Source organism: Emys orbicularis, chromosome 25 (genome assembly GCF_028017835.1).
Source record: "Emys orbicularis isolate rEmyOrb1 chromosome 25, rEmyOrb1.hap1, whole genome shotgun sequence".
NCBI lineage: Eukaryota > Metazoa > Chordata > Testudines > Emydidae > Emys > Emys orbicularis.
This window is the reverse complement of record NC_088707.1, coordinates 9895110-9919570: the sequence shown is the minus strand read 5'-3', so window position 1 is coordinate 9919570 and position 24461 is coordinate 9895110. Positions and strand designations below refer to the sequence as shown.

Below are 24461 nucleotides of genomic sequence, written 5' to 3'. Positions count from 1 at the left end.
ATCACCTTCCTCTTCTCCAAGTGCTTCAAAATAGTCTTCCTGTATTATTCTCTCCCCCCCCACCGTTGTTCCACCCATGTATTGCATGCCCCCTAGCCTGGTGCAGCTCTCCCTGTACCCTAGAACGCCCTTTCGATTGACACCCAGACACCTTGGGATGGGGGGGGGAGAGTGCAACTGGGGAATGGTGCGTTTGGGGATGGATCCCCACTGCAGGGCTGTTGCCTTATCAGGGTGGGGGACCCCTGCGGCGTCCTTGCATGGAGGAGCTGCTCACAGACCTGCTGCAAACAACGGAGGTGGGAGAGTCTCAAATCAAAGGTGGCAAGAAGCCTTTACAATGGGAAGTGCTGGGCAGCCTAAATACAGGGGTGACTATCAGCTGTCTTCTTCCCCCGGTGCTGGGTGAAATCAGACCTGCTCAACTTGGTGTCACGTGCCCTGTACTGATGCATTCCCACTGCCCTCTGTGTGCCCAGCGACCCGTATCCCCCCTCCATGCCCACTGCCATCACTTTAAGAATATTTTCTGTCTTTCCCCAGCACTGGCCATTTCCCTTGTTCTTACCCGAACCCTGCAGGGGCATTTTCCCCACCTCTGTGGGCTCTTCTCATCCCGCTAAGTGAAGATTCCCAGAGCCTCTTTGGCTCTCCCCCAGCCCCCATGCAGTAGTTCTCTCCCTCACAGGCTTTGGGTGTTTTCCCTCTGGAAGGGGGGGCGGGAAGTGGAGGAACTGCTGGCCTGGTGCAGCACATACAGGTGAGTGGGGGATGCAGGAAAGCGGCCTGCCCTTTGGGTTGGTCTAGCCCCGCCTCTTCTGCCTCCAGTGAATTGAGTGGCAGTCCAACGTATAACTGTGCCAGTTATACGTTCGCAGAGGCCAGTGTGGATGCACCCAGGCTACGAACCTCTGTGCCGCAGGTGCCGCTGTCTAGTGACGACTGGCCCATTGGGGCAGTGCTGGGCAAAGGGCTGCTGCTTGGGAGCAGCGGGCAGGAGAGGCACAGGTGGTCTGTGCTGAAGCAGACTACGCTCCCTCCTCATCTCATCCTCCAGCCAACCCCCCACACCCTCTTGGATCCCCAGGAACTGCAAGGATGGGCTAGACTGCTGGGCGGAGGCTGGAGGAAAGCATCCTGGGGGCGCCACGTTTCCTAGGCTTTGAGGCCAGAAGGGATCATTAGATCATCTTGTCTGACCTCATGCAGAACGTCCCTTCTTTCACTGATTTGTCCCTTAGGGTGACCCCCCTCCCCCTTTACTGTGCGATGTACTGACGTGTTAAAACCAGGAACAAGGACCCTTTTAAACGTTAACTTGAAGCTTATGATCATTGTATTGTACACCTGAGAGACGAAATCCATGATGGGCTACGTGCAATGGTGTTTCCCTAAACTGTCCCTTAAAACAAAGCCTGGTCCCTCATATTCCATGTGGTTTTCCCTTATTTCCCTCCACGAGGGTGGACTCCAGAACTATCCCTCTTCCACAAGTTGAGCAGCACCAGAGGATGCTCCGTAGTTACAGGGGGGCACAACCCCCTTAGGGTTTGCCTTAGCTGCAGGATTAAGTCAAGCGTTGCCCCTAACTCAGGTCCCATCCCCACACACACGCTTGAGTGGAGTGGAGTGGCGTGGCGGTTTTCACTGGAGTTGGCTGGCCCACCAGGGGGAACAGGCTACAGCTGGAGTGAGTTAGACAATTGCTCAGCGCAGTCCTCCAAAGGCTCTGGGCAGTGTAGTTGCTCTCACTCGAGCTCGAGGAACATTCCTGGTTTGTATCTGTTCACCAATGCAGATCACTTTGGGTTGCCTTAAAATCATGGTGCCTTGTTCCCCTGGGAGAATGACTTCAGGGGGAGTTATTCCTACCTGGCAGCAAGAGAATGGGGAGGAGACAGATCATAGAATTTTGCAACATGGTGCCTGATTCGTTTTGAATGTGCAGTGTGGGTTTTTTTTTTTAGCAGCAGTGCGTTGAGTTTTACATTATTTGTAAAATCTAGAAGGAATGTCGCCGTGCCCAGCTAACCTCCTGGGGGAGGGAGCATCCACCGCTCCCTCTCCATCACAGTTGCTTGCAATTAACAAAGACAGCAGCAAACCGCCCCCGAGCTCCCATGGCAGAGAGGAACTGTGGCGTTTGGGGTGGCAGCTGATCGGTCTGAATAGTTGACCTCCCGGCCGGGGTCCATGCATTTCATCCCATTCCCCCCCCCAAAAAAAACTGCTTTGCAATACACACAGGAAAGGTGCAGCGCCCCACTGCAAAGTGTTGCAACAGCTTCCTGCCAGGCGCCTCAGAAGTTTGCTTCCAGTTTGCTAAGCCTGAAACATTTTTTTCCCCCCTTCCCTGCTTTTTTGGGATCAGCCCACAAGTGACTGGCTCTCCGGTGACGCAGTGTCTACTCTGAGGCTTTCTTTGAACCATTAGCAGACAAGCAGAGACACTTTTTTTTTTTTTTTTTTGGTGTTCCTCTCCTCCTTCTCTCTGTCTTTCCACCCCCCTCTCCTTCACCCCAGCCCCTCCAGCGTCCTCCCTCCTGAGCAAGAGGAGAACAGAAGGGAGAAAACAATTGCCCAACTCAGGAGTTCTGCAAGGAGAGAAGGCGAGAGAGAGAGTGGGGGTGGGGGGGGAGGGAAAATCCAGCCTCCATCCAAAAAAAGAAAAAACCCTTCAGCAAAACCTATCCCTGGGCATGAAACTCACTAATCTCGCCTGCTCTCCGTGGCCACGGATGCTGCAATGCGCGCTCTTCTGCGTCTTGAGCCTTGATCTGCGTCTCGGCGCTGCTCGCTCAGGTAGAGTTTGCACATGTTTTTCCAACTCCTAAGTGTGTGTCTGTGAGTGAGAGAGTTGAGGGGGGGGGGTAGGAGGTGCTCGGTTCCTTTGTGCATCGGTTGCTCTAGATCGATTCCTTTTTTTGAAAGAAAAGAGGGAAAGGAGGCAGTGGGTGGGGGTGTGCAGGGAAGGGAGGGCAGCTAGAGCAAAGAGCTGAGTGAAACCAGATGTGGAGGGCTCCCTGGCACTGCTCGAAGTGGGGCTGGGATGGAATGAAACCACACAGCTCATTACAAACACAGTAACCCCCCCCCCCCCTCCAAAAAAGTGCTTTTCCCTTTAAAGATCAGCTCATCTCTGCTGCCGAGGCTTAACCAGTGATTCCACCCTGATCAATATTCCACATCGCCCCAGGCCAACAAAAACTTTGATCGGTACAAAGTTTTCCAGCAATGCTTTCCCCCTCCCCCCCAAGTGAACTGAAAAAATCTGCCCTCTCTGGTATGCCTTGGGTCCCTAGTTCTCTCTGGGTGACAGCGATTTGGCATGTGTCACTCAAGTGTGTTGTAAGGGGTTGCTGGCCATTTGTTAGGCATCAGTAGCTTAGCTAGATGTATTGATCCCATCATGTCAAAGCAAACTCAGCGTGCCTGTGGGGGTTGGTTGTGGTTTATTTATTTATTGTATTCGTTCTTCCTCTTTTGGCCAAGCTGGTTAAATGCACCCAAGAGTCTGGACAACTCATGGTTTGTACCAGATAGAAAGACTCCAAAAAAAAAAAAAAAAGTGGCTTTTCTAGTTTGATATTTTTAAGACACATGCTGTTAAATGCAAAAGAAAAGTCGGCCCAGCATTACGAATTCCCAGAAGAATCGGATGTTCCATCACCAGAGGAGAAGAATGCAGCAGCACCGGGGAGCGGAGGGGGTGGTTTAGGGGGGAAAGAGATTATTAGGTCAGATTGGATGTGAATCAAAGCAGCTCAGGAATTTGATTGCCAGCACTCTGGAAGCTGTGGATGCAACCTGGAACCCTTTTGTCTCCTGAGTGGGAGGTGTTCTGTTTTTTTTGTTTTTTTTAAAATGAGTTTATACTTTTAGACCCCAATTCAGCCAAGCACATAAGCATGGGTTCAAGACCCATTGGCTGTTAAGCATATGCTTAATTGCTCTGCTGAACCGGGGCCTTCATAGGTACTTGTAGGCTATGATTTTTGTTTTACTTTCTCATGATAAAAACATTATTTTTTTTACCTTGGTAAATATGTGACATGCCAAATGGCCTGCTGCTTTCAAGATCTCCCATGGAATAGCCATTTGAACTGTTTTGTAACTCAGGATGTGTCTATTTACATAAGCGAGTGACTGACGTCCATTTAGTTGCTTCCTTTAATTAATTTGGCTGTATTAAAAAAAACAATAGGGTCTATTGGCCTAAACAAAAACAAACGTAAACCCTCGGTTTAATTTATTAGAGTGCTCTCCGTAAATCCAAACCAGATTTGTAAATGGCAATTTGCGAGGGTGACATTTTCCTCTCTACCTAATAAGTAACGATGGGAACTGTGTTCTGGTCCTGTCCTTGCCCTTCACGGTTACTGGCTGAACTGGCCGACTCCTTGGGGCTATCGAAACCTGGGAGGAATCAGTTGTTATAGGTAGTATTGCGGTAGCACAACAGAGATGATTGTGCTAGGTCCTGTGCAGACACATAGTGAGAGCCCCTTTCCCTGTCCTAAAGCCTACCTACATAGGCAAAGCAGGCTAAGGGCAGGTCTACACTAACCCCCCAATTCGAACTAAGGTACGCAACTTCAGCTACGTGAATAACGTAGCTGAAGTTCGAAGTACCTTAGTTCGAACTTACCTCGGTCCACACGCGGCAGGCAGGCTCCCCCGTCGACTCTGCGGTACTCCTCTCGCCGAGCAGGAGTACCGCAGTCGACAGCGAGCACTTCCAGGTTCGACTTATCGCGTCCAGACAAGACGCGATAAGTCGAACCCAGAAGTTCGATCGCTCGCCGCCAAACTACCGGGTAAGTGTAGACCTACCCTAAGGGTAGAAGAAAGGATGTATTGTTATCCCCATTTTACAGATGGGGAAGTGAGGTGGAGAGACCTGTACCTGCGAGTTGGTCTCAGACTGTCTCGACAGGAGCTGTAATTTCCAACTTGGACAGACGTAACTGCAGGAGTGGTGGGGCGAGCTAGCAGACCTGAGTACATCTAGGGTTTCAGGTGGGATCATACCTGCGGCAACTAGCCCCTCCCCCTCATCACAGCGGCATTGCTAGTTTTAGCGTGCTAGCTCAATCGCAGCTCGCGCAGGTATGTTTACCTGAGCGGGAAATTACAGCTCCCACGTAGCCGTACCCTAGGCGACTTGCCCAAGGACGAGCCAGGAACAGAACCCAGGTCTTGCAGATCCCACTCTGATGCTGTAACCAAAAGACCAACCTTATTCGTAAGTAGGTTCAAGGCTCCAGAAGGCAGCCCTGTGTAAAGCCGGGCACCATGTGCTGCTGTTCACATTTGCCTTAAGGCTGGCTGAACTTGGGGTGGCCAGATCTCGCTCTCCCTTGCAGCTGCGGCTAACGGCGCAAGGAAGGGACGTGGGAAGAAATCGTCATGCGCGGTGTCGGATGAGTGGCTGGGTTTATGGGAGAGGGCTTTGGCTGGGGGTGAGAGCGTGAGCCCGATTGGATGAATTTCTCCGACTCTTCGGGGTGTTTGCAAAACTGCTTTGAGTTCACAAACCTTTCGGGCTCCCGCACCCTGTCACCGAAACCCTAGTGAAATTCCAAGGGAAATTAAATTGAAAGCCAACCTTCCTCTCTGCCCCCACCGGCAAGGCAAAGGGGAGGCTGGTGCTCAGAATTAGGGCTCAAAGCACCTCTTCCCACTTGCTCCCTAGGCATAAGCAGCCAAGCTATGCACAGCACAGGGACCATGTTAGCTCTTCTCTGCCTCACCGCCGCTTTTCTCATAGGCCTTCTCTGTTTATTTTCCACGGTTTCCTTCTCTGCTCCATTTTCATGTCGGTTCTTCTCCCCCATCCCCATCCATTTCCTTCTCTGTTCCTTCCTTCCTTTGCTGCTCTCTCTTAAGACCAGCTGGTAACATTCCACTGCAGCTCTGTGGTGGGGTTTGAAGTCGGGCAGGCAGCGTGGCATTGGATATGGCTGGAGGTGACGCCGCCAATGGTCTGAGATGCACTGGCAAATATCCGGTTTCTTGTCTCTGCTGCTCACGAATCAGGCCTGTTTCGATTATTGACACCATGCAGGCCGGGCTGCGTTCTGCCTCGCGCATCGCAGGCTGCGATGATGCCCTCTGGGGTCTGGTCCCAGAACGTATCTTGCTGGGCCTGCATTAGGCGGGGGGGGGGCAGCTGGTCCTTGCATGTGGGGCCGAGCCAGCAGGCAGGAAGCGAGTCTCGCTTTGGTTTGGGATCTGGGTGGTTTGTTCATTTCACAGTTGTGTTGCTGATCACGCTTTAAAGGGACAACGCCCCGATTAAAACCCCTGGGGTGCTGAAGAACTGATGCTGCTGGGGTCAGAGGCGCATTAGGTTCCTGCCAAGCCTCCCCTTCCAGGGGACGGTTAATGGGGGACCAAAGCTTCCCTTGGGTCTTCAGAGTCACGATCCAGATGCTTGCTGCTCTCTATGGGTGTGGCCCCTTTCCAGCAGAAGTCGTGCTGCAATTTCCTGGGCTCTCGACACAGCAGCTCAGTAGCCCAGAGGGAGTTAACGCTGGTTGTGCGTCTGCGGGTTTAACAAGGGACAGTGCTGCAGAGAGTGGCCATTGCCTTGCTGGTAGGGTGACCAGATGTCCCGATTTTATAGGGACTGTCCCGATATTTGGGGCTTTTTCTTATATAGGTGCAAATTACCCCCACCCCCTGTCCTGATTTTTCATACTTGCTATCTGGTCACCCGCCAGAGCTAGGCTAGACATCATAGACATGCAGGGAATTCCAGGGAGCTTGGAGGCAGTGCCCCTCTCCCTGTTGGTCTAGGTCAGGGCTTTCCATGCACTGAGTACTGGAAAGTGTAAGCGTAATGAGCTATTAATCCAGGGAAGAGTCCAGGGGCTCCTCTGTGGCCTGGGGGTTGTTTAGCCTTGTTGCTGTCTTAAAAAGGATACCACAGTGGTTTCTCTCTTATGGATTTTATTAAGGAAATGTACAAGCAAATACAACCTAAGCAAACACATCACTGGCTATAAATGAATATAATTTCCCGAAACGCACAGAGCACGGAACGATACAGTGATCAAATCACAGCAACAGTTGAGGTTGAATTGATCGATCAGTAACTACCAGGTTTTACTCGTGCCTTGCTAGGCAGAGCTCCCATTGGGAGGTCTGACTCAGGAAGGACTGCGAACATGTGGAAGGGAGCACAAATGGAAAATGCAAGAATGCCCTTAGCTAGGTCCAGTCCTTGCATCCAGCTATGGAAGGGTTCTGGGGTTTGCCCCTGCATATCCGGCTGCTTGTGGGAGTTCGTTCCAAAATGTAGATGTTTGTGCGTGGGGAAGGGGCAGCAAGAAGATTTTTCCAAAGCAGAAGGCGAACAGAACAGTTCTTGTTTAATTGTCTCTCCATTTCAATGAAAACGGCTTGGTTAGCTATAAACTTTCCCCTGCAGTCTTTGCAACTCAGACATTGCAGCACTGGGCTAAGTTAGCACCCGGGAGGTGGAGGGCAAGCGTCTATTAGTTATCGTTTGTATTCTAGACGTGCCTACAGGCCTTCCCTGAGGTCAGGGCCCCAGCGTGCTAGGTGTTGTACACACACGTGCAGTGAGAGCCAGGCCCTGGTCTGAAGAGTTTACAATCTAAATGGACAAGATAGACAAATGGTGGGAGGGGAGACAGGCCTGGAGGGGGGACGTTGTTTGCCCAAGGAATTCAGGAAATGAACAAACCCCATAAATCATTCACAGTAAACTACATTTTTTTTATTACATTCCCAGTTTGACTAATGCTGGCTGCACAAATCAGTCAGCCCAAAGAATAGTGACATGGTAAGGAGAAATTTCCCATGTTCTTAGATATTCCCGTCCACTCTTTCTGTTGGCTCCCCTGCCACCCATCTTGTAAAATGACAGGCCTGCTCTGATTCCTGAACATCGCTCCCTGGGTCCCAGTCCCCGGTGTGGAAGGAAGAGGGGTGGATGGATTGGAGACTAGGTGGCTAGGGATGGGATGTGGATATTTTCACCTCTAGGTCACCGGTTCTAATCCAGCCCACCTTGCTAGTGACTAAGGGTATGTCTTCACATCATCGATACGGCGGGTAGCAATCGATTTATCCGGGATCGATATATCGCGTCTCGTTAAGATGCGATATATCGATCCCCGAACGCGCTCACCGTCAACTCCGGAACTCCACCAGAGCGAGCGGCGGTAGTGCAGTCGACGGGGAGCCGCGGCCATCGATCCCGCGCCGTCTGGACCCCAGGTAATTCGATCCAAGATACTTCGACTTCAGCTACGCTATTCGTGTAGCTGAAGTTGCGTATCTTGTATTGATCCCCCCCCAGTGTAGACCAGCCCTGAAAGATGTTATTACCGGACAGCTGTTTGCTGGCCTGTGTGGCCAGATCGAGGGAAGTGATTATTCCCCTCTATTTGGCATTGCTGAGGCCACATCTGGCATATTGTGTCCAGTTTCGGGCCCCCCACTACAGAAGGGATGTGGACAAATTGGAGAGAGTCCAGCAGAGGGCAACTAAAATGATTAGGTGGCTGGGGCACATAACTTACGAGGAGAGGCTGAGGGAACTGGGCTTGTTTAGTCTGCAGAAGAGAAGAGTGAGGGGGGATTTGATAGCAGCCTTCAACTACTTGAAGGGAGGTTCCAAAGAGGACGGAGCTCGGTTGTTCTCGGTGGTGGCAGATGACAGAACCAGAAACAATGGTCTCAAGTTGCAGTGGAGGAGGTCTAGGTTGGATATTAGGAAACACTATTTCACTAGGAGGGTGGTGAAGGAATCTCCATCCTTTAGAGGTTTTTAAGGCCCGGTTTGACAAAGCACGGGCTGGGATGATTTAGTTGGCGTTGGTCCTGCTTTGAGCAGGGGATTGGACTCCTGAGGTCTCTTCCAACCCTGATATTCTATGATTCTATGACCGCTTTGGTGGGTCTCAGTCCAGATCCCCGTGGATGGGTGTCCGAAGCACAAAAACCACTGCCACGGTTGAACCCTCATCAGAGAGGCCAGAAACGCACACTGGATCGAAGGTTAAATCCAAAAGAAAACATTGCGGGAAGGGGATTGGGGCATGCAGAAAAACTGAATAAACAGAAACATTGTAAAGCATGAGACACTATAGAAAAAGTAGTGTGAGGAGATAACCGAGAAGAAAAGCTGCTAAGACCAGAATGGGCCTTGGAGACCGAACGCCCCTTTTCCCCAAAGTGGGCCCTCGAAGGGTGGGGCACATTGTCAGGGGGTGGGAAACTCCTGCTGCACTTGCGGCGCTGTGTCTGCGCTGTGATTAAATACAAGATGTTATTTAGTTGTGGCCAGCCTGGCCCCTTCATTATTATTTATTTGTGTTACTGTAGCACCTAGTAAAAAAGGAACGGGGGTGGCTGGGAAGGGCTAAAGGGGAAACAGACCGTTCGGGGGGGGGGGGGGGGGGGCTTCGTTGTAGCTTTGGTTTGAAAGGGTTTTTAAAAAACCTAATGTCAATTACAAGACAAGGCTCCATTAAGATGGAGTGAAGGCTGAGACTACATCTCCATAACTTTAGAGGTGCAAATTATTACACAGATGTTGTAATTATCCCAGAACCAAGCATTGGAAAGCCAGGAAATTCAGAGCTATGGTTAAGTTAAGGAATTAAGGCTGTTTAGGTGCATTATGGTTCATTTCTATGCGTTAACATGTTTGGATTTCTTTTAAATATAACCTTAACTCTGAATTTCCTGGGTTTGTAAGGATTTGTTTTAGGATAATTAAAACATCCCTGTAATGGTTCAGTAACCCTTCAGTTACTGATGCATGCTTTCAACCTTAACTACACTTTAACATATTTTGTTTAATCTTGCTGTTTCCTTGTTTTGTTTTGTTTTTTTAAATAAAAATTTCCCGTGTGAGCACTAAGCAAGAAACTCAAAGGGAATGCTGCCGTGCGGTATTTCTGTGGCTTGGAAGATCTGTAGTGTTAATCGTAAAGTTAACGTTTGAGGGCACCATCATGGGTACCAGAGCAGCGCAAAGCCGTCGAAGTGCACTAGTGCATCTGCATGAGTGAGCCCGGTGCTGTGTGAAAAGGAGTGGGACCCGGTCCTTGAGTCCCAGTGACACAAGGTGCAGCTGTCTCGATGGAGAGCCTATCAAGCGCTGATGCTAGCCCAAAGCAAGATGGGGCATGTGTCAAGAGCTCTCGGTGGTAGATTACTTGTCCCATCTTGCCTTTGAATAAGGAAGTGGGAACCACAAATAAGTAAATTTGGTACTGCGAATAAGGAACCAACTTCATCCTCTTGGTGTACTCTCACTTGTACCCATATTAAAAAATGCTTTATACTAGTATAGCTTATTTCCATTCCTGCAGGGGAGTGAACTTGCATTGCGTTAGTGCAGTGGTTCCCAAACTGGGGTTCGTGAAATGTTACAGGGGGTTCTTGGGGAAAAATTCCCTAATGGCAGACAGAGCTGTCCCTAGGAACCCCGGGCACCATAGGGCCAGCAGCCTGGAGCCCCTGAGCTTCCAAGAGCTAAGCAGATCAAAGCAAGCGTATCTATCACACTGAGGAGATTTAAACTTCAAGACTCCTTATAAGAAATGGAAAGGGAGGTGGATATTTTTTGCTGATTTTATAATTAAATAGGCAGCTAGTATTGTTTTTAAAATTATTATGAAGAACAAGTTTAAGCTTTGTTGTAACGTGTGTTGTTTGCCTGGACTGCTCAAGACCCGAATGCTTGTGGAAGGAGGAACTCTTTGAGTTGGCTTCTTAAATACCTTCATGCTGTTTCACATCTGATACTCCTTGATGAAACATAGGAGCCTTGTCTTATAACAGGCTTATTCAAAGTGATACAAGCTATGAAAGTGAGATCTTGGAAGAGTGTTGCCGTTTTCATAATGTATTAACAATACTGTTATGATAAATAATAATTAATAATAGTGTGGAATAAGCGTGTCATAAAAACAAATGTTATATTTCCAAGATCACAGCTTTTATAATTTATACTCAGGTAAAGGAGAAAATCCCTGGAAATATTCATTTTTAGAAGCGGGTTCGCGAAACTTGACATTTTAGTGAAAGGGGTTCACAGGTTGTTAAAGTTTGGGAACTACTGCGTTAGTGCTACCAGCATAAGTAAAGTGTTACAATTTCTGTGTGAAGACAAGGCCTTAAGATAGAGTTCAGCTAAGAAGAGAGACTACTCCTGGGGGCTGTGTGAGCTCAGCACCTCTGAAAACTGAGGCCAAGTGAGGTGCCCGAAAACGGAGGCATTCAAAGACCAGCAGCAAATTTTGCAAATATGGTCTTTGCACATATGTGGAGATGTAGAGCTATAATTATGTTACAATAGGCCCACGTACTTTAATAAAGCCCCATTAAATTATCACACGTATTTTAAAATATTTTACCCTTTGTTGTCAATGATCAAAATATCTGCACATAGATACAGTCTTTGGGACAGGCACCATCTTTTTGGTCTGTTTGTACAGCGCCTAGCACAATGGGCCCTGGTCTGTGCCTGGAGCTCCTAGGCACTACGATAATAACCACCACCCATCTTCTTCCTTGTCGCACTTCAGTCCACCTGAAACAAGGGCGGTGTCACGGTTGCATTGATCAGACAGGGTGGGCAATGGGAAAACTGATAGAAAAGAAGTCTTTGTTGTTGTTGTTAACACCTGTATTTTGGTAATCGGCAATGAAAAAGCCCATGGCAGCCAGTAGGGAAGTAGGTTGTGACTCTCTCGGCCTATTTCTGCCCTTTGATGCATGCGCAGTTCTCTGCTTGGATGCAGTGGAAGTCATGCACGTCCACGGGCGGAATTCGGCTCTTGAAGATTATTCGGTGGTGTTTGTGGATGGAAATTAGGTGTTGGTATCGGGAAGGTAGAATCGAAGGCCCTGATCCTGCGATTGGATCTGTCCAAAGTAAAATGAGGCTCAGGCTGTGGGAAGGCACAAGGGGCTGACCCAGGCCTGTATGTGGGTGCAAATGAGGTCTAATACTTGGATTGGGGTATTAGGAGCCAGGGCTCCTGGATTCTGCCTCTGACTCGCCATGTGACCTTGGGCAAATCATTTAACCTGCCAGTGCACTGTTTCACCTCTGTCACATGGCTATAAATAATATTTGCCTCCATCATGGGCAGGGTTGGGAGAATGAATGAATGTTTGTATAATGCTCTGAGACGATCTGATAAAATGTGTTCTATGGGCCTGCTCCAAAGCCCATTGACACCAGTAGAAAGATTCCCATTAACTTAAATGAACTTTGAATCAGGTCCTATAAGAACCAAGAGTACTAGTCTCCCAAGAAGTGAGATCAGCTACAGCAAAGAAGGGATTCGAGTAACTCCCCCACCGTGCAGGCTGCTTTGCTACATGCACTGTCTTGGCTGAAATGAGTTTGTTGGCTCTTTGTGGGCCTGAGTGAGGCTTCGTGGCATTTCGTACAGAAATCCCACCCATCGCCAGATTCCCTTTCTTTCCCTGTAGCGAGAGAGCTGTTTATTTTTCCTTGAGGTTTAGTGAAAAACCTCTTTTATTTTACTTCTTGGCTTGAGTGTGTAGATCAACTTCCTGCTGAGTCAGGCCCCAGCCTGAGCCAATGTGTTTCTCTGATGGGACAGCTTGTGCTTGGGAAGGATGCTGGAATGGAGGCGGAGCGCTGATGGGAAAATCAGACCTGAGCTCTGCCCAGATCAGTTTTATTTCTCCCCCTTTAGAAAAAAATGTTTTTTAAAGAGGGGGAAGTAGAGCAGGCACCCCTGATGGTAAGCAGGGTCTGAACTGAAATATCTGACTTTAAAACTTCCCCCTAGATCTTGTAGGAAGTTTGGACAAAAATCAAGACCCAGACTTGGGTTTTTGCAGCCTGAATTCCTCTCTAGAGGCACTGTGGTCCCATGTATACGGAACTGGACTAGGTCACTATTCCTAGCCATGCCCCTTGGGGCAAGTGGCTTCCCCACCTCTGTTTCCCCTGTCACCCTGTGTCTACTTAGATTGTAAGGTCTTCGAGGCAGAGGTTGTCCCTCTTACCACATGTATGACAGCACCTAGCACAGCAGGGCTCTGGTCTTAGTTGGTGTGATGTATTGAAAACTGTGTTATAACGACAAGCTGCCACTTTAAGCATAAAGGGTTTCCTGGTCCTGCTTGCAGGCTAGGGGGCGCTGTAGGGAAGCATGTGATCTGGGTCTTCAGCAGTCAGTCTGCAGAGACTAAGCCTAGAGCAAGATGAAGTGCGTTGTGGCTCTCTGCCTTAGAGAGCAGACTGCTTTGTCTTTCTCTGTTTTGGGTTCTTGTGTGTCAGGGTTCTGGATCGAAGAACTATAGTGTTGTGTTATGTTGCAACCTTCCAAAAAGAGTATTTGGTGGTTTTTCTCTACCTTCTCTGTCTGTATGCCGTAAACATAACAGTTGGGTCCTCTGGGCACTAATGGAATGCAAGTAAAAATAATTGCTAGTCAGAATGCCTGGTAGAAGAGCACCTTAGTTATAAGATCAATTCTCTTTGGGGTCTGACTGTGAGTCCATGCCAGTGTAACTCCATTGTTAAGTGGAGTTATTCCTAATTTATACTAGTGTAAATGGAAGGAGAATCAGGCTCTGAGCCTCTATGTACCAAGGAGAATTTTCCTAAGTGTAAAAATGTTTTGAAGATTGCGGACGTCTTGTCATCTACCAGCTTGGGGGCGTGGGTTGGCTGTTAAGTTTGACTTGCACTTCCTCTGTACCAGAGCCTCAATGAGCTTTTAGAAAGGAATTGCACATAATACAGACAGGGATACAGGTTCTGGGCAGCAGCCACAGCTGTGACTTCAGGGGTTTGCTCGACACTGTGGGTGCGGCTTCGTAAAAAGCCAGTGTATGTTCCTAGCGCAGACATACCGCAGAGAATGTTTTCCTGTTGGCCTTACAGGCTATGGGCCAAAACATGTGCTGTTGTATCCCTTTTTGTTCTTCCCTAATTAAATGAATGGGTGACCTCAGGATAAATATTTATGTGCTTGTCGAATCCTTGCAAGAAGGTACAAGGTGTATTACTGTGTCTCTGAGCACTGCTATAAAGAGCTCTCAGTTGCAATGTGAGAGCTATATTGTGACTTCCACACCACCCCCTGAAGCCTGCGTGTCGTGGTGGGCAGAACGCCAGGGAGGAGAGGGTGTTTTCGATATTGCCAGAGACTGTGCCTCATGCTAAAACATACACGGGCCTTATTTTGGTCTGTTCTTGTGCTGTAAATCTGGATTTACTCCGCTGGAGTCCAGGGAGTTACTCTAGTTTTACAAAGCTGGGACTGAGAGCAGAATCCAGCCTGTGTCCCTTTCCCTGGGTTTTCTTTGTAAAGTAATGCTTTGTGCTTGTGGTCTGAGATGTTTAAGTGACAGATGCCAAAGGAGCAGAACGTTGTCATGACATGATGCTCTCCGGCTCCTGCATATGGTGGCTGAGAGCTGGGGGAAGAAGCCCGTTTTGTACCTCTGGGATTTTAGGCCGGTGGTCCCAGCCTCCTGAGGGCTGTCAGTGGACTTCACCGCGGTTCCGAACAGCCCAGAATCTGTCTGTGCTCCCAAGACTCTCCAGCCGTAGCTGTGCCCCTGGCTGTAGGGCCAGGGCAGGGGACAGAACCTGTCCCAGTAAATGAAATGATCCCCGTGACACTGATCTAGATCGAGGTCTCAAACACGTGGCCTGCGGAGTTATTTCCTGCGGCCCCCCCATGGTTTCCCTCACCCCCCAAACAGCTGTTTGGCGGCGCTTCGGACTTTCCAGGAGGGAGGAGCGGGGACGCGGCGTGCTCAGGGGAGGAGGCGGAGAAGAGGCGGGGCTGGGGTGGGGATTTGGGGAAGGGTTGGAATAGGGGCAGTGAGGGGGCGGAGTTGGGGCGGGGACTTTGGGGAATGGGTTGGAATGGGGGAAGGGAAGGGGTGGGAAGAGGAGGGGCAGGGGCGGGGCTCATGGAAGGAAGGGTGGGGGCAGGACTGGGGGAAAAGGGGCGGGGGGTTGTATCTTTGTATGAAAAGGTGTCAGTGGTGCGGCCCTCGGGCCAATGTACTAGTCCTCGTGTGCCCCTCATGGTGATTTGAGTTTGAGATCCCTGATCTAGATGGTGGCTTTGTTTCTAGTATGCTAAATGGCTGCTGCACATGGAATTATAGGGCACATTAGATGATGATGCAATACGGTTGCAGCTGCTCGCTGTATTCCTCGCTGCGTCATGACAGGCTAGAAATCTCTTAACTTTACTCCGCTACTCTCTTCTCTAAATTTTGTTCCCTATATAATATGGAAATATACCTATCTCCTAGAACTGGAAGGGACCTTGAAAGGTCATCGAGTCCAGTCCCCTGCCTTCACAGCAGGACCAAGTACCGGCTCTGAGATCAGGCTGCCGCGTGCCGTAGCCATTTAGAAAGCAGTTTCATCATAAAAGCAGTACGTAGATTTTAAAAAGCCCAGAACATTAGGATGATTTTCCAGGTTTTTACAGAATGTGGAGCCTGAAAGGCGTCGGCCCTGGAGACGGGACTTCTGTCAATCCACGGAGTGGGCACCGTGGCAGTTTTCCCACGCTGCCTCCCCAGTGCGCCTCAGCCTTGTGCGATCAAAGTCAGGTCCCCAAAAATCATGAAGTTGGCTTAAAAACGGCGAGATTTTTTTTCAAACAGTAATCCCCATGGTTTGCCTTTCAGCCTTTGTGCCTACGTGGGTGATGTTTTCAATTTTTTTCCCACACCCGCAAGGGCTAAAAATGTGCTATTTTTTTTTCATTGAACGCTGAGACTCTCACATGATCACATGACTCCAGGAGCTGGGGCTGGAAGAAAAACATGGAATATTGGGAGAGTTGCCAAAGACGGAGCCCCTCTGGGGTGAGAGGAGAGTTTAGTCCTTGCAGAGTGCAATGTTCGTCAAACCCTTATCAGTGGTTGGGAGTCGAGCGTCCAGCTGTCTGACTGGCTGGCATGGGTTCTGTGCGTGAGAATTGAGTAGCATTCTAGCTGAGGGCTGGGTTTTTGGCTTGTAGCTGCAGTGTCACATTGGAGGGGGTAGCCCGTGGGGAGGCTGCTTTGTGGACACCATGGCTGTGCAGGGTAACCTGCTGGCCACTCCGTTCCTTTGCAGCTGGCTGATGCAGAAGGAAGGTAGAGCCATCAGCCTGTCTGCCCCCTTAGGAGCACTAACCCCTGGGCTCCCCAAGCAGGGGCTCTGCAATGTGTCTAGCCCTTATAGGGTCCCAGCGTCAGGGAGAAGAATAGCTGGACTCTCTGGACCTTCAGCTTCAAATCTCGCAAGGTGGGTGCAGCCCTCCCTCCTGTGCCGCAGGGGGAGTGAGTTCCACGCGGCTCCATGGGCAAGGGCTTTTCGGGGGGTGCGAATGTACAAACTGAGACCCTGTGTAGACATCCAAGATCCCAGGGGGGCCCTTTCCGTTGCAAGGAGCAGCTTGCGCTGGTGTCCTCTGGCAGGATTCTCTGCACGCTGGCTGCCAAGTCCCAGCCCACTGCTCTGGCCACTACTCCACCAGGGCCAGCATCAAGCGCTTCCGAGGGAGGTGCGAGAATGTATTTCCTTGACAATGATGGAATTACCTGCCATCGGGGAAGTGTTTTCCTGACCACTGGAGGTCAGCGGTTGGCTCATGCCCTGAAACAAGATGGTTCGTAAGACGAATGTTTTATTTTATTATTTCTATTGCAGTAGGGCCTAGGAGTTCCTGTCACAGACCAGGATCCTATTGTGCCAGGCAACATAGAAACACAGAATGCGGAGACACAGACAGCCCCTGCCTCGCCCCGAGGAGCTTACAGTCTAAATAAATCCCTTAGACATGTTTAATCCTTTCTAACGGAATTGGAGAGGTGGCTGCATTATAGTGGAATTGGAAAAGGTTCAGAAAAGGCCAACAAAAGTGATTAGGGGTATGGAACAGCTTCCGTATGAGGGGAGGCTAATAAGACTGGGACTTTTCAGCTTGGAAAAGAGACGACTAAGGGAGAGTATGATAGAGGTCTATAAAATCACGGCTGGTGTGGAGAAAGTAAATAAGGACATATTCTAGGTTCTGTCTAACTAATCATATGTTTGAGGTGCCTGTCACCTTGTTGTGGATGGATGGAGAGTCCGATTCTGGCCAGCCCCTGTGTATAGACACAAGGAGGGCATGGAGCACAAGGATGTCCCCATGCAGCTACTGCACAAAAGCCAGCCAAAATCCTGTTGTGGGGTGCGGTCCCTGCAGGTGTTAGCTGCCTGGTAGGAGGAAGGGCAAACACAGGCCAGCTGACCTGCTGGGCCACATGCACTCTGCATGGGCGCTGGGGCAACCACGCCAGCACCCCAACTGAGACGAAACTCCAGTTGCGAGGCAGCTCTTCGGGCGAGCAGTGCCGGGTGTGCCGTGCTCTGGGGCGAGCAGTACTGCTGAGATGCAGGGTGCTGTTATTGCTAGGATACATTGTGTGGGAGTCTTGAATTCACGTGGGTCTAGCTGCTGTCGTGCCTGCGTGGAAAGAGAGCGAGGAACCTACTGCCTGAACGGACTGAAGGGAGGGTGTGCATTGAGTGGTGGGAGCATGGAGGGGGGCCGGGAGCTGGGCCCACTGGATTCTATATTTTGCTCATGGATTTCCCGTGTTACCTGTGCCTCAGTTTCTCCATTTGTAGAATGATGATGCGATTTACCTACCTCACAGGGTTAATTAATTAATGATCTCTATAATCCGCCTTTTTCCAGCATCAATCATTGAAGCTTCTAGGTACCTTAAAGAACACTAGGAAACAACAGTCACAACATTCATTGTTGTTATGTCTATGCCCCTATCACTCTGAATATGTCCAGCACTTAGGGGAGAGACTGCCCGGGACTACCGAGTGCTGCAGGCATAGATAGGAGCATGGCTGAGTGGACAGTGACTCTGGAGACCCGAATTCAATTTCCAGTTCTGCCACTGGGTTGCTGGAGAAACTGAGGCCCGGGGAGCTTATGTGTTTTACCCCAAATGGGGACAATGAAATCTATCTGCTTTGTAAGGCACTTGGAGATCTGCAGATGAAATGCACTAAATAACAGGTCGGTGGTATTCTTGGATTTTAAGGTCCTTGCGGCAGGGACCTTTTTTGTTCTGTGTTTGTACAGTACCAACCATGATGGGGGCCTGATCCAGGGCTGGGGCTCCTAGCCCTACAATAATACAAATAATAAATCATAGTAACGGTAGGTGGTATTGCGGGTATTATTATGTTCTCCATGATAGAAGGCAGTTTAAGAACTTATGTGAAAGACAAGTATACTATTTGTTACAGAAACACTGGGTGACATCCTGGCGCCACTGACTTCAGTGGGGCCAAGATTTCACCCAGGGTGTTCTGTGCCTTATTAGGGACTGGTTTGTGAGAGGGAGAGTTCAGTGTGGTGGGGAAGGCGGGGAGGTAACGGAATGACTCCATTCACATGAACGGCTGTCCTGCACCGAGCACCCTCTGTGACGTGCTGACTACTCATCCTGGTTATGCAGAGCCCTATGGGAGCAATGAAAAATCATGGTCACGGGTGAATTTTCTCTCTGCTGCAGCCTGGGAAAGCTCAGAGCAGCAGCGGCGACACTTGAGCTGTCTGCTGGCTCAGGCAGATGCCTCTGCATTGCTTTACATTCAGTCCGTGGCCTGGAAGTTTTTTTGCGAGAAACGTTTGTTTGTTTGTTTGTGTGTGTGTGTGTGTGTGTGTGTGTGTGTGTGTGTGAATGAAAGCTTAGATTTTGCAGAAGCTGGTGGCACTCACCTGGGAAAGATTCCCACGTTTTCAAGCCCTGTCCAAAGTTGCCGCCAGCTGATGGTGATTTGATAATCTGTGTCAAATAATAATATCTAGCTCTTTTCATCTGTCACTCTCAAAGCATTTTACAAAGGAGGTCAGTATCATTACCCCATTTTGCAGCTGGGGAAACTGAGGCACAGAGCAGGGACAGTGCCTTGCCCAAGGTCACCCAGCAGGCCAGTGGCAGAACTGGGAATAGAACCCATGACTCCTGAGTCCCAGCCCAGTGCACTGTCCACTAGGCCACACTGCCAAATAACTCATTAGTCTCAGGCCCTTTCTGAGCAGAGAGGAGTCTCCATCACAGAAGCGCTCACCATGCAAAGCAGCAAAGCCCACCGTTGTTGGCAGGAGAGGCCAAGGATCAAATGGGCCATGGAGACAGACTGCCTCCTTCACCGCTAACGGGGTGTCTGTCCAAGTCAGGCATCTTAGCAGAGCAGTGCGGGAGAAGTTTATAATACCGCTGCCTGTGCTTATATGTTTGTGGATAGAGGACATCAGGCTCCAGGGGGTCAGATCTGGCCCTGAATTCATTTTAAAGGCATCATTCAAAGAAAAGAAGGTGAGGGCAGGACAGTGAAGCCACCAATTTAGTGCCCTTTAGTCTCTCTAGTGTCACCAGCCAGATAAAAGCTCCTCAAGCCAAAGACACATCGAACGGCTTTATGACTGCAGAGCTTTTGAAGTCAAACCTCTCCAACGGCCCTTGCTAAGAAGTGAAATCCCCCTGGAGGGGAACGGGGGCTGCTTGAGTGTCCTGAGCCCGCCCTGCTCTTTGTACTTTGCCTGTTTAGTGGTGTGCCGATTGGAAAAGCAAGGGCCGGTTGTTCCAGCTCCCAACGCTCGAACGGCAAAGTCCCCCACAAAGCCTCTCGGAACATTCCGACAAAACGTTTTTTGGTCAGAATTTGCCAGTTCATCAGAACCAAAACGTTCTTCAGAGATGAAACGATTTCAGCACAATTATGACAGAGCCCAGGAGGTTTCCCTCAAAGCCCCTGCCTGTCAGACGGGATCCCCCTCAGAAACCTGCTTGGTTTCCTGCCAACTCACTTGCCTGCCTCCTCAGCAGCCCACCTGGTGTGCTGACAACAGGGAGCCAACGTCCTGGAAGTCCCAGTTCCTGGGCTTGCCGCTTTTAGCAGGCTGGGCTTCCAGGGTCTGCGGCTCTGGGGCCGTTCCCCAGGCAGAGCCGTGGCTCTGTTCCCTTTTGCAGAGAATTTGGATTCGGAACAAAATCAGATTTTGAAATACTGAAATCCTCCATGCAATGGGATGACCGTTCTGCGCCTGCCTGGCCCTAATCCTTGTCTTGCTCTGGTGCAAGCTGAGATGCTTTGCAGTGTGTAAGAGGGAGGGAGAGAACTCCAGATCAAGGAGTCTCTATCCACCCCTCACCGCTTAGCAGCTGCTGAGAAGCAGCTCCATGTTGCCTTTTTGCCGGTGAGGATGACTGGATGGTGGAGGTGGAGTGGACAGTGCGCTTGATCTGAGACAGGCTGGTGGGTTTGGCATGTTGACTGTGGTGGGTCTTCCGAGGGTACATCAACTCACCTAGATACTTGCCTAGTTTTACAACAGGCTACATAAAAAGCACTAGCAAAGTCCGTAAAAACTAAAATTTTATCCAGACAATGACTTGTTTATACGGCTCTAGAGACTATACACTGAAATGTAAGGACAATAGTTGTATTCCAATTGATTTATTTTATAATTCTATGGTACAAATGAGAATGTCAGCCATTTGTCAGTCATTGTGTGTTGGGACACTTTTGTATTTCTGTGTCTGATTTTGTAAGCAAGTCGTTTGGTACACAAGACAAATCCGACTCCTGAAAGGGGTCCTGTAGAAAGGTTGAGAGCCACTGCTTTACATACTGCTAATGAGAGACCATTTCCTGCCCCCAGAGAGTCAGGCAAGACAGATAGGGGAAAGAGGCGCATGGAGGGGAAGGGCCCCCGGTCAGACAGTGGCCTGTGCTGAATCCCTGACTTCTGTGCGAGTGCCCGGTCTCCTCGGCCTCCCAGAGAGAAAGGAGGGATCAAGAAGGTTTGTCGTAAGTCCTGTTTCAGGTGCCTGAGCAGACCTGTGAAAGAGCTCGGGCCTGGAATAGCAGGGGGGCTGTGGGTCAGGATTGAGGTACCTTGGCAGAGTTGGGGGAAGGGAAGGCGGGGGACCAAAGCAGTAGGAGTTGCTGTGGGGCACTTGTGTCCGTTGGGTGTCTGTGTCTTTCAGGGTGGGCAGAGTTTGGGAAAGCAATGAGCTCCCCCAGCCTCTCTCCTTCTCCTGCTGTTTTCCCCTCTCGCACAATTTGTTGTTTTTGCGTACCACGCTCTGAGCTAAGGGAAGCAGGTCATGCAGTCCCCATTCTTGTGTGTGTGGGAAGACGATTCCTCCGTTCCTAGGCCGCGGGGCTGGCAGGGCCAAGCATAACATTCCATCACCTGCACTTCACAGGCTTCCTAGGAAAAGCCACTGCTGTCTTTGAGCTCCCGGCTGTACCCTGCTCGGTCCGTCTGCCCTTCATCCAGGCCATGCCCAGGTGGGGGCGGGGTGTTGTGTGGATAAATAGTGATGGACATGCCAGCCCGTGCTGCGATCCCAGCTCCGGCGGCAGGGTGAGACAGACCTTGAGATAGAGGAAGGACTTTGAATGTTGAAGTTTGGCAAAGCTGTACGGGCAGAGAGCGTGGGCAAATGTGAGTCACCAGAGCTGTGTGCCTGGAAAAGGCCTGTGTTAACGAGGGGCACTGGGAGGGAGCGTTGTTCCGGGAAGGACTGCCCCCAGGGTAGTAGTATAGATTTCGCTATTTGGTGTTTTCTACTCAGGTGAATCTGGGATGAACGATACAAGGACAAATCCCTGTGCTGGGCACCATAGCCGCTGGCTCTCTCCTTTTCTTTTTCACAGAGGCTGCCTAGGCGCATAGGTGCCAACTTTCTAATGTGCTGGGGGGGGGGGGTGCTTCCCCCAGCGCTGCCCTTTCCCCCAAGGCCCCACCCATGCCCTGCTTCTTCCCTCCTCTGAGCAACCCCTGCCCTTGCTCCTCTCCCCTCCCTCCCTGCATGCCGCAGAAGAGCTGATTGCGGCAGGTGGAAAGTGCTGGGAGGGAGGGGGAGGCGCTGATCGGAGGGCGCTGGGGGGGAGGAAGAGGCACTGATGGGGGGCTGCTGGTGGGTGCTGAGCACCCACGGAGTCGGCGCCTATGAGCACTGCTGCACCCAAGTACTAGGTAGCAAGGAGGCGGAGTCCTGCCATGGCAGCAGGGCATTCTGGGATAGCTGGGACAGCTATATAATGCCCCAGCAGCAGGATGGGCCTGGCGTTTGGTGAGAGGCAGCTCCGTTGTGACCTGTGGGAGCAGTGTGTGCGGCACACCTACCAGGAAGACTGAAGTCGAAGGGTTCCTTATTCTAGGATTATTAATTAGCATGGATGACATCTTAATTAATTATTTTTTGTACAAAAAAACATTTTTAGATGAAAAATTGGCTCCCCCCCCCCCATGAAAATTTTCCATGATTTGTTTTTGCTGAAAAATGATTTTTTTTAAAAAATAGAATGTTTTTATTTGGTTGGGGGGGGAGTCCCCCGCCCCCCCTTCTTCATTTTACCACTGGCAAAGGGGTTGGGGGCGGTTTGGAGGGGAAAACGTTACCCCCAAAATTTGGGGGAGTGTAGATGGGGGCAGGGTGACAGTGAATGGAGGGAGAAGTTGGGGGCCTGGTGATGGCAAATAGGGAGGTACCCCTGCCGTAGACACCTGCGCACCCCCCCCCCCACTCCTACCCCTCAATAACATTCCCCAGAGGTGGATTCCGCCTTGGTCTGTTCTCTCAGGGTGGCCTTTGCAGGGTCCCTTGTGTCCCGCTGCGGCTCGACCTCTGCTATTTCCGTCGATGTCCGGGAGCAAGCGGGGGGGGGGCTGAAAATGTTGGTCTTGGTGCCCTTTTAATGAAGGGTAAAACCCCCATTTGCGGCTGGGCCCGCCACACCGGGTATTTGCTGGGAAGGCTACGCCGCCAGCAGCAGGGTTAGAGCCTCTCGAGCCCAGCCCTAGGGACAGCGTCCACCTCGTGGGACTTCGCCTCTTGTAACTTCTGAATTCTTCCCTTGCCCCTCCTCCGACCCCACAGGTGACCGATGCGCCGCTTGCCTCTTACGGGGCTCTTGTGTCAGCCGGGGCCCAGTCAGGCGAAGCCAATTGTGGGGCTGCGCCCCGTTCTCAATGAAGGTGCATTGGCATTGGGTGCTCATGGATTCTGCTTATTGGCAGCCCCGGGTGAGGCACCAGGATGTGAATGGGCCCTTGGAAGCTGGACTCGCCTCTCACCCCTGAAAGTGGGGTCTCCAGGACAGGACGGTGGCTGGGAGTGCTGCTGGGATGGCAAAGGGGAAGCTTGCTGTGCCAGCACTCTCTTGGGCCTTCCATCTTTGGGGCTGTCAATCACCAGGGCTAAAATTGCTGGGTATGTCCGGCCAGCCCCCTGGCCGTGTCGGCGGCGTCTCTCCGGTGCCTTCACGAGGTTGCAGAAGCCAGAGCAGCGGAGCGTGGAAGGGAATTGGCTGCCTGAAGGTAACTTTCCATTGTCCCTTTTCAGGGAGAGTCTCTGTAGCTGGCGGGTCCCACGCCCCAGGCTATAATTTTCTACCTCCAGCCTGTCTCTTTTTAGAGTAAGATGTTATTTTCTGCCTTTGTGGTCCCAGCCATCCCCCTCTGGTCTGGACAGCTTCCTTTGACCTTTGGGTGACATATGGCTGGGGCTCACAACTTAAGGCTGAGCTTCCTAAAAGATGCCTGGTGGATTTGGACACTCGTTGGTTTTAGCAGGAACTGGGTATTCAGATCCCTTTAGGCAGCTTTGTAAACCTCAGCCATGAGAGACCATAGAAAAGCAAAGCAGCTCTTCAGAACAGACCTTGGTGGGGAGGATGGAGATGGGGCCAGTCCCTGCCCCATGTTGGAGTCAGCGGGAACTGAGGGCACTTAACACCTCTCCAAATCGGGGCCCCCAGTGGGCAGTATCCAGAGAGGCAGGGCATGTGTCACCTACCTGCGGGTTTCCAAAAGCCAATCCCAGGAGTGGCAGGGCCAGACTGGGCTGCGAGGGAGCCGGCAGTCGGCAGCTGCCTGTGGAATGGTGTCTGAATCATTCTCCTCAAAGCCTGCGTTATTCTGAGTTAAGAACTATAAACCATTAAGAAATCCATGCCCAGTTTTCCCCGGGAGGATGACCCACAGGCGACAGGCACTAGTCATATCGCTTAATGCACCACTGAGAGTTCCTCGGGTACCATGGTGATGGGCACGGTGTAATGACCTGAATAGAGTGATGGGGAGGAAGCACTTCGGGGAAACCCTACTTCATCTCCCATCCTCTCCGGGTCTCCTGGGCTTAAAGTTAAAGTTTCACTTGGTGCCGTGGCGACACTTGGTCTTAATACAGCGTCACTGGCCCATTCAGCCGTGGTACATCTTTGGAAAGACAGGACAAGGAAAAGAATTTCACCTGGACAGACCAGGGATTAGAAATAGAGCAGCAGCCTGCATTTAGCAGCTGAGCTGAGCCTTAGTGAAGTCCTAGAAAAGGGACAAGGGGTCTTTCTCTTCTCTTCTCTCTCTACTGTTTTATACCAG

At 50.6% G+C, this 24461-nt stretch overlaps 1 protein-coding gene across 1 annotated transcript in view; it reads left to right on the top strand.

Moving 5' to 3' along the window:
- The first annotated feature begins 2699 nt into the window (after positions 1-2699).
- Positions 2700-24461, top strand: part of MRC2 (mannose receptor C-type 2) — an 88582-nt gene continuing 66820 nt past the window's right edge. The window contains exon 1 of the mRNA XM_065422612.1: positions 2700-2802. Within this exon, the coding sequence (XP_065278684.1) occupies positions 2700-2802 (103 nt within the window). The remainder of the gene's footprint in view (positions 2803-24461) is intronic.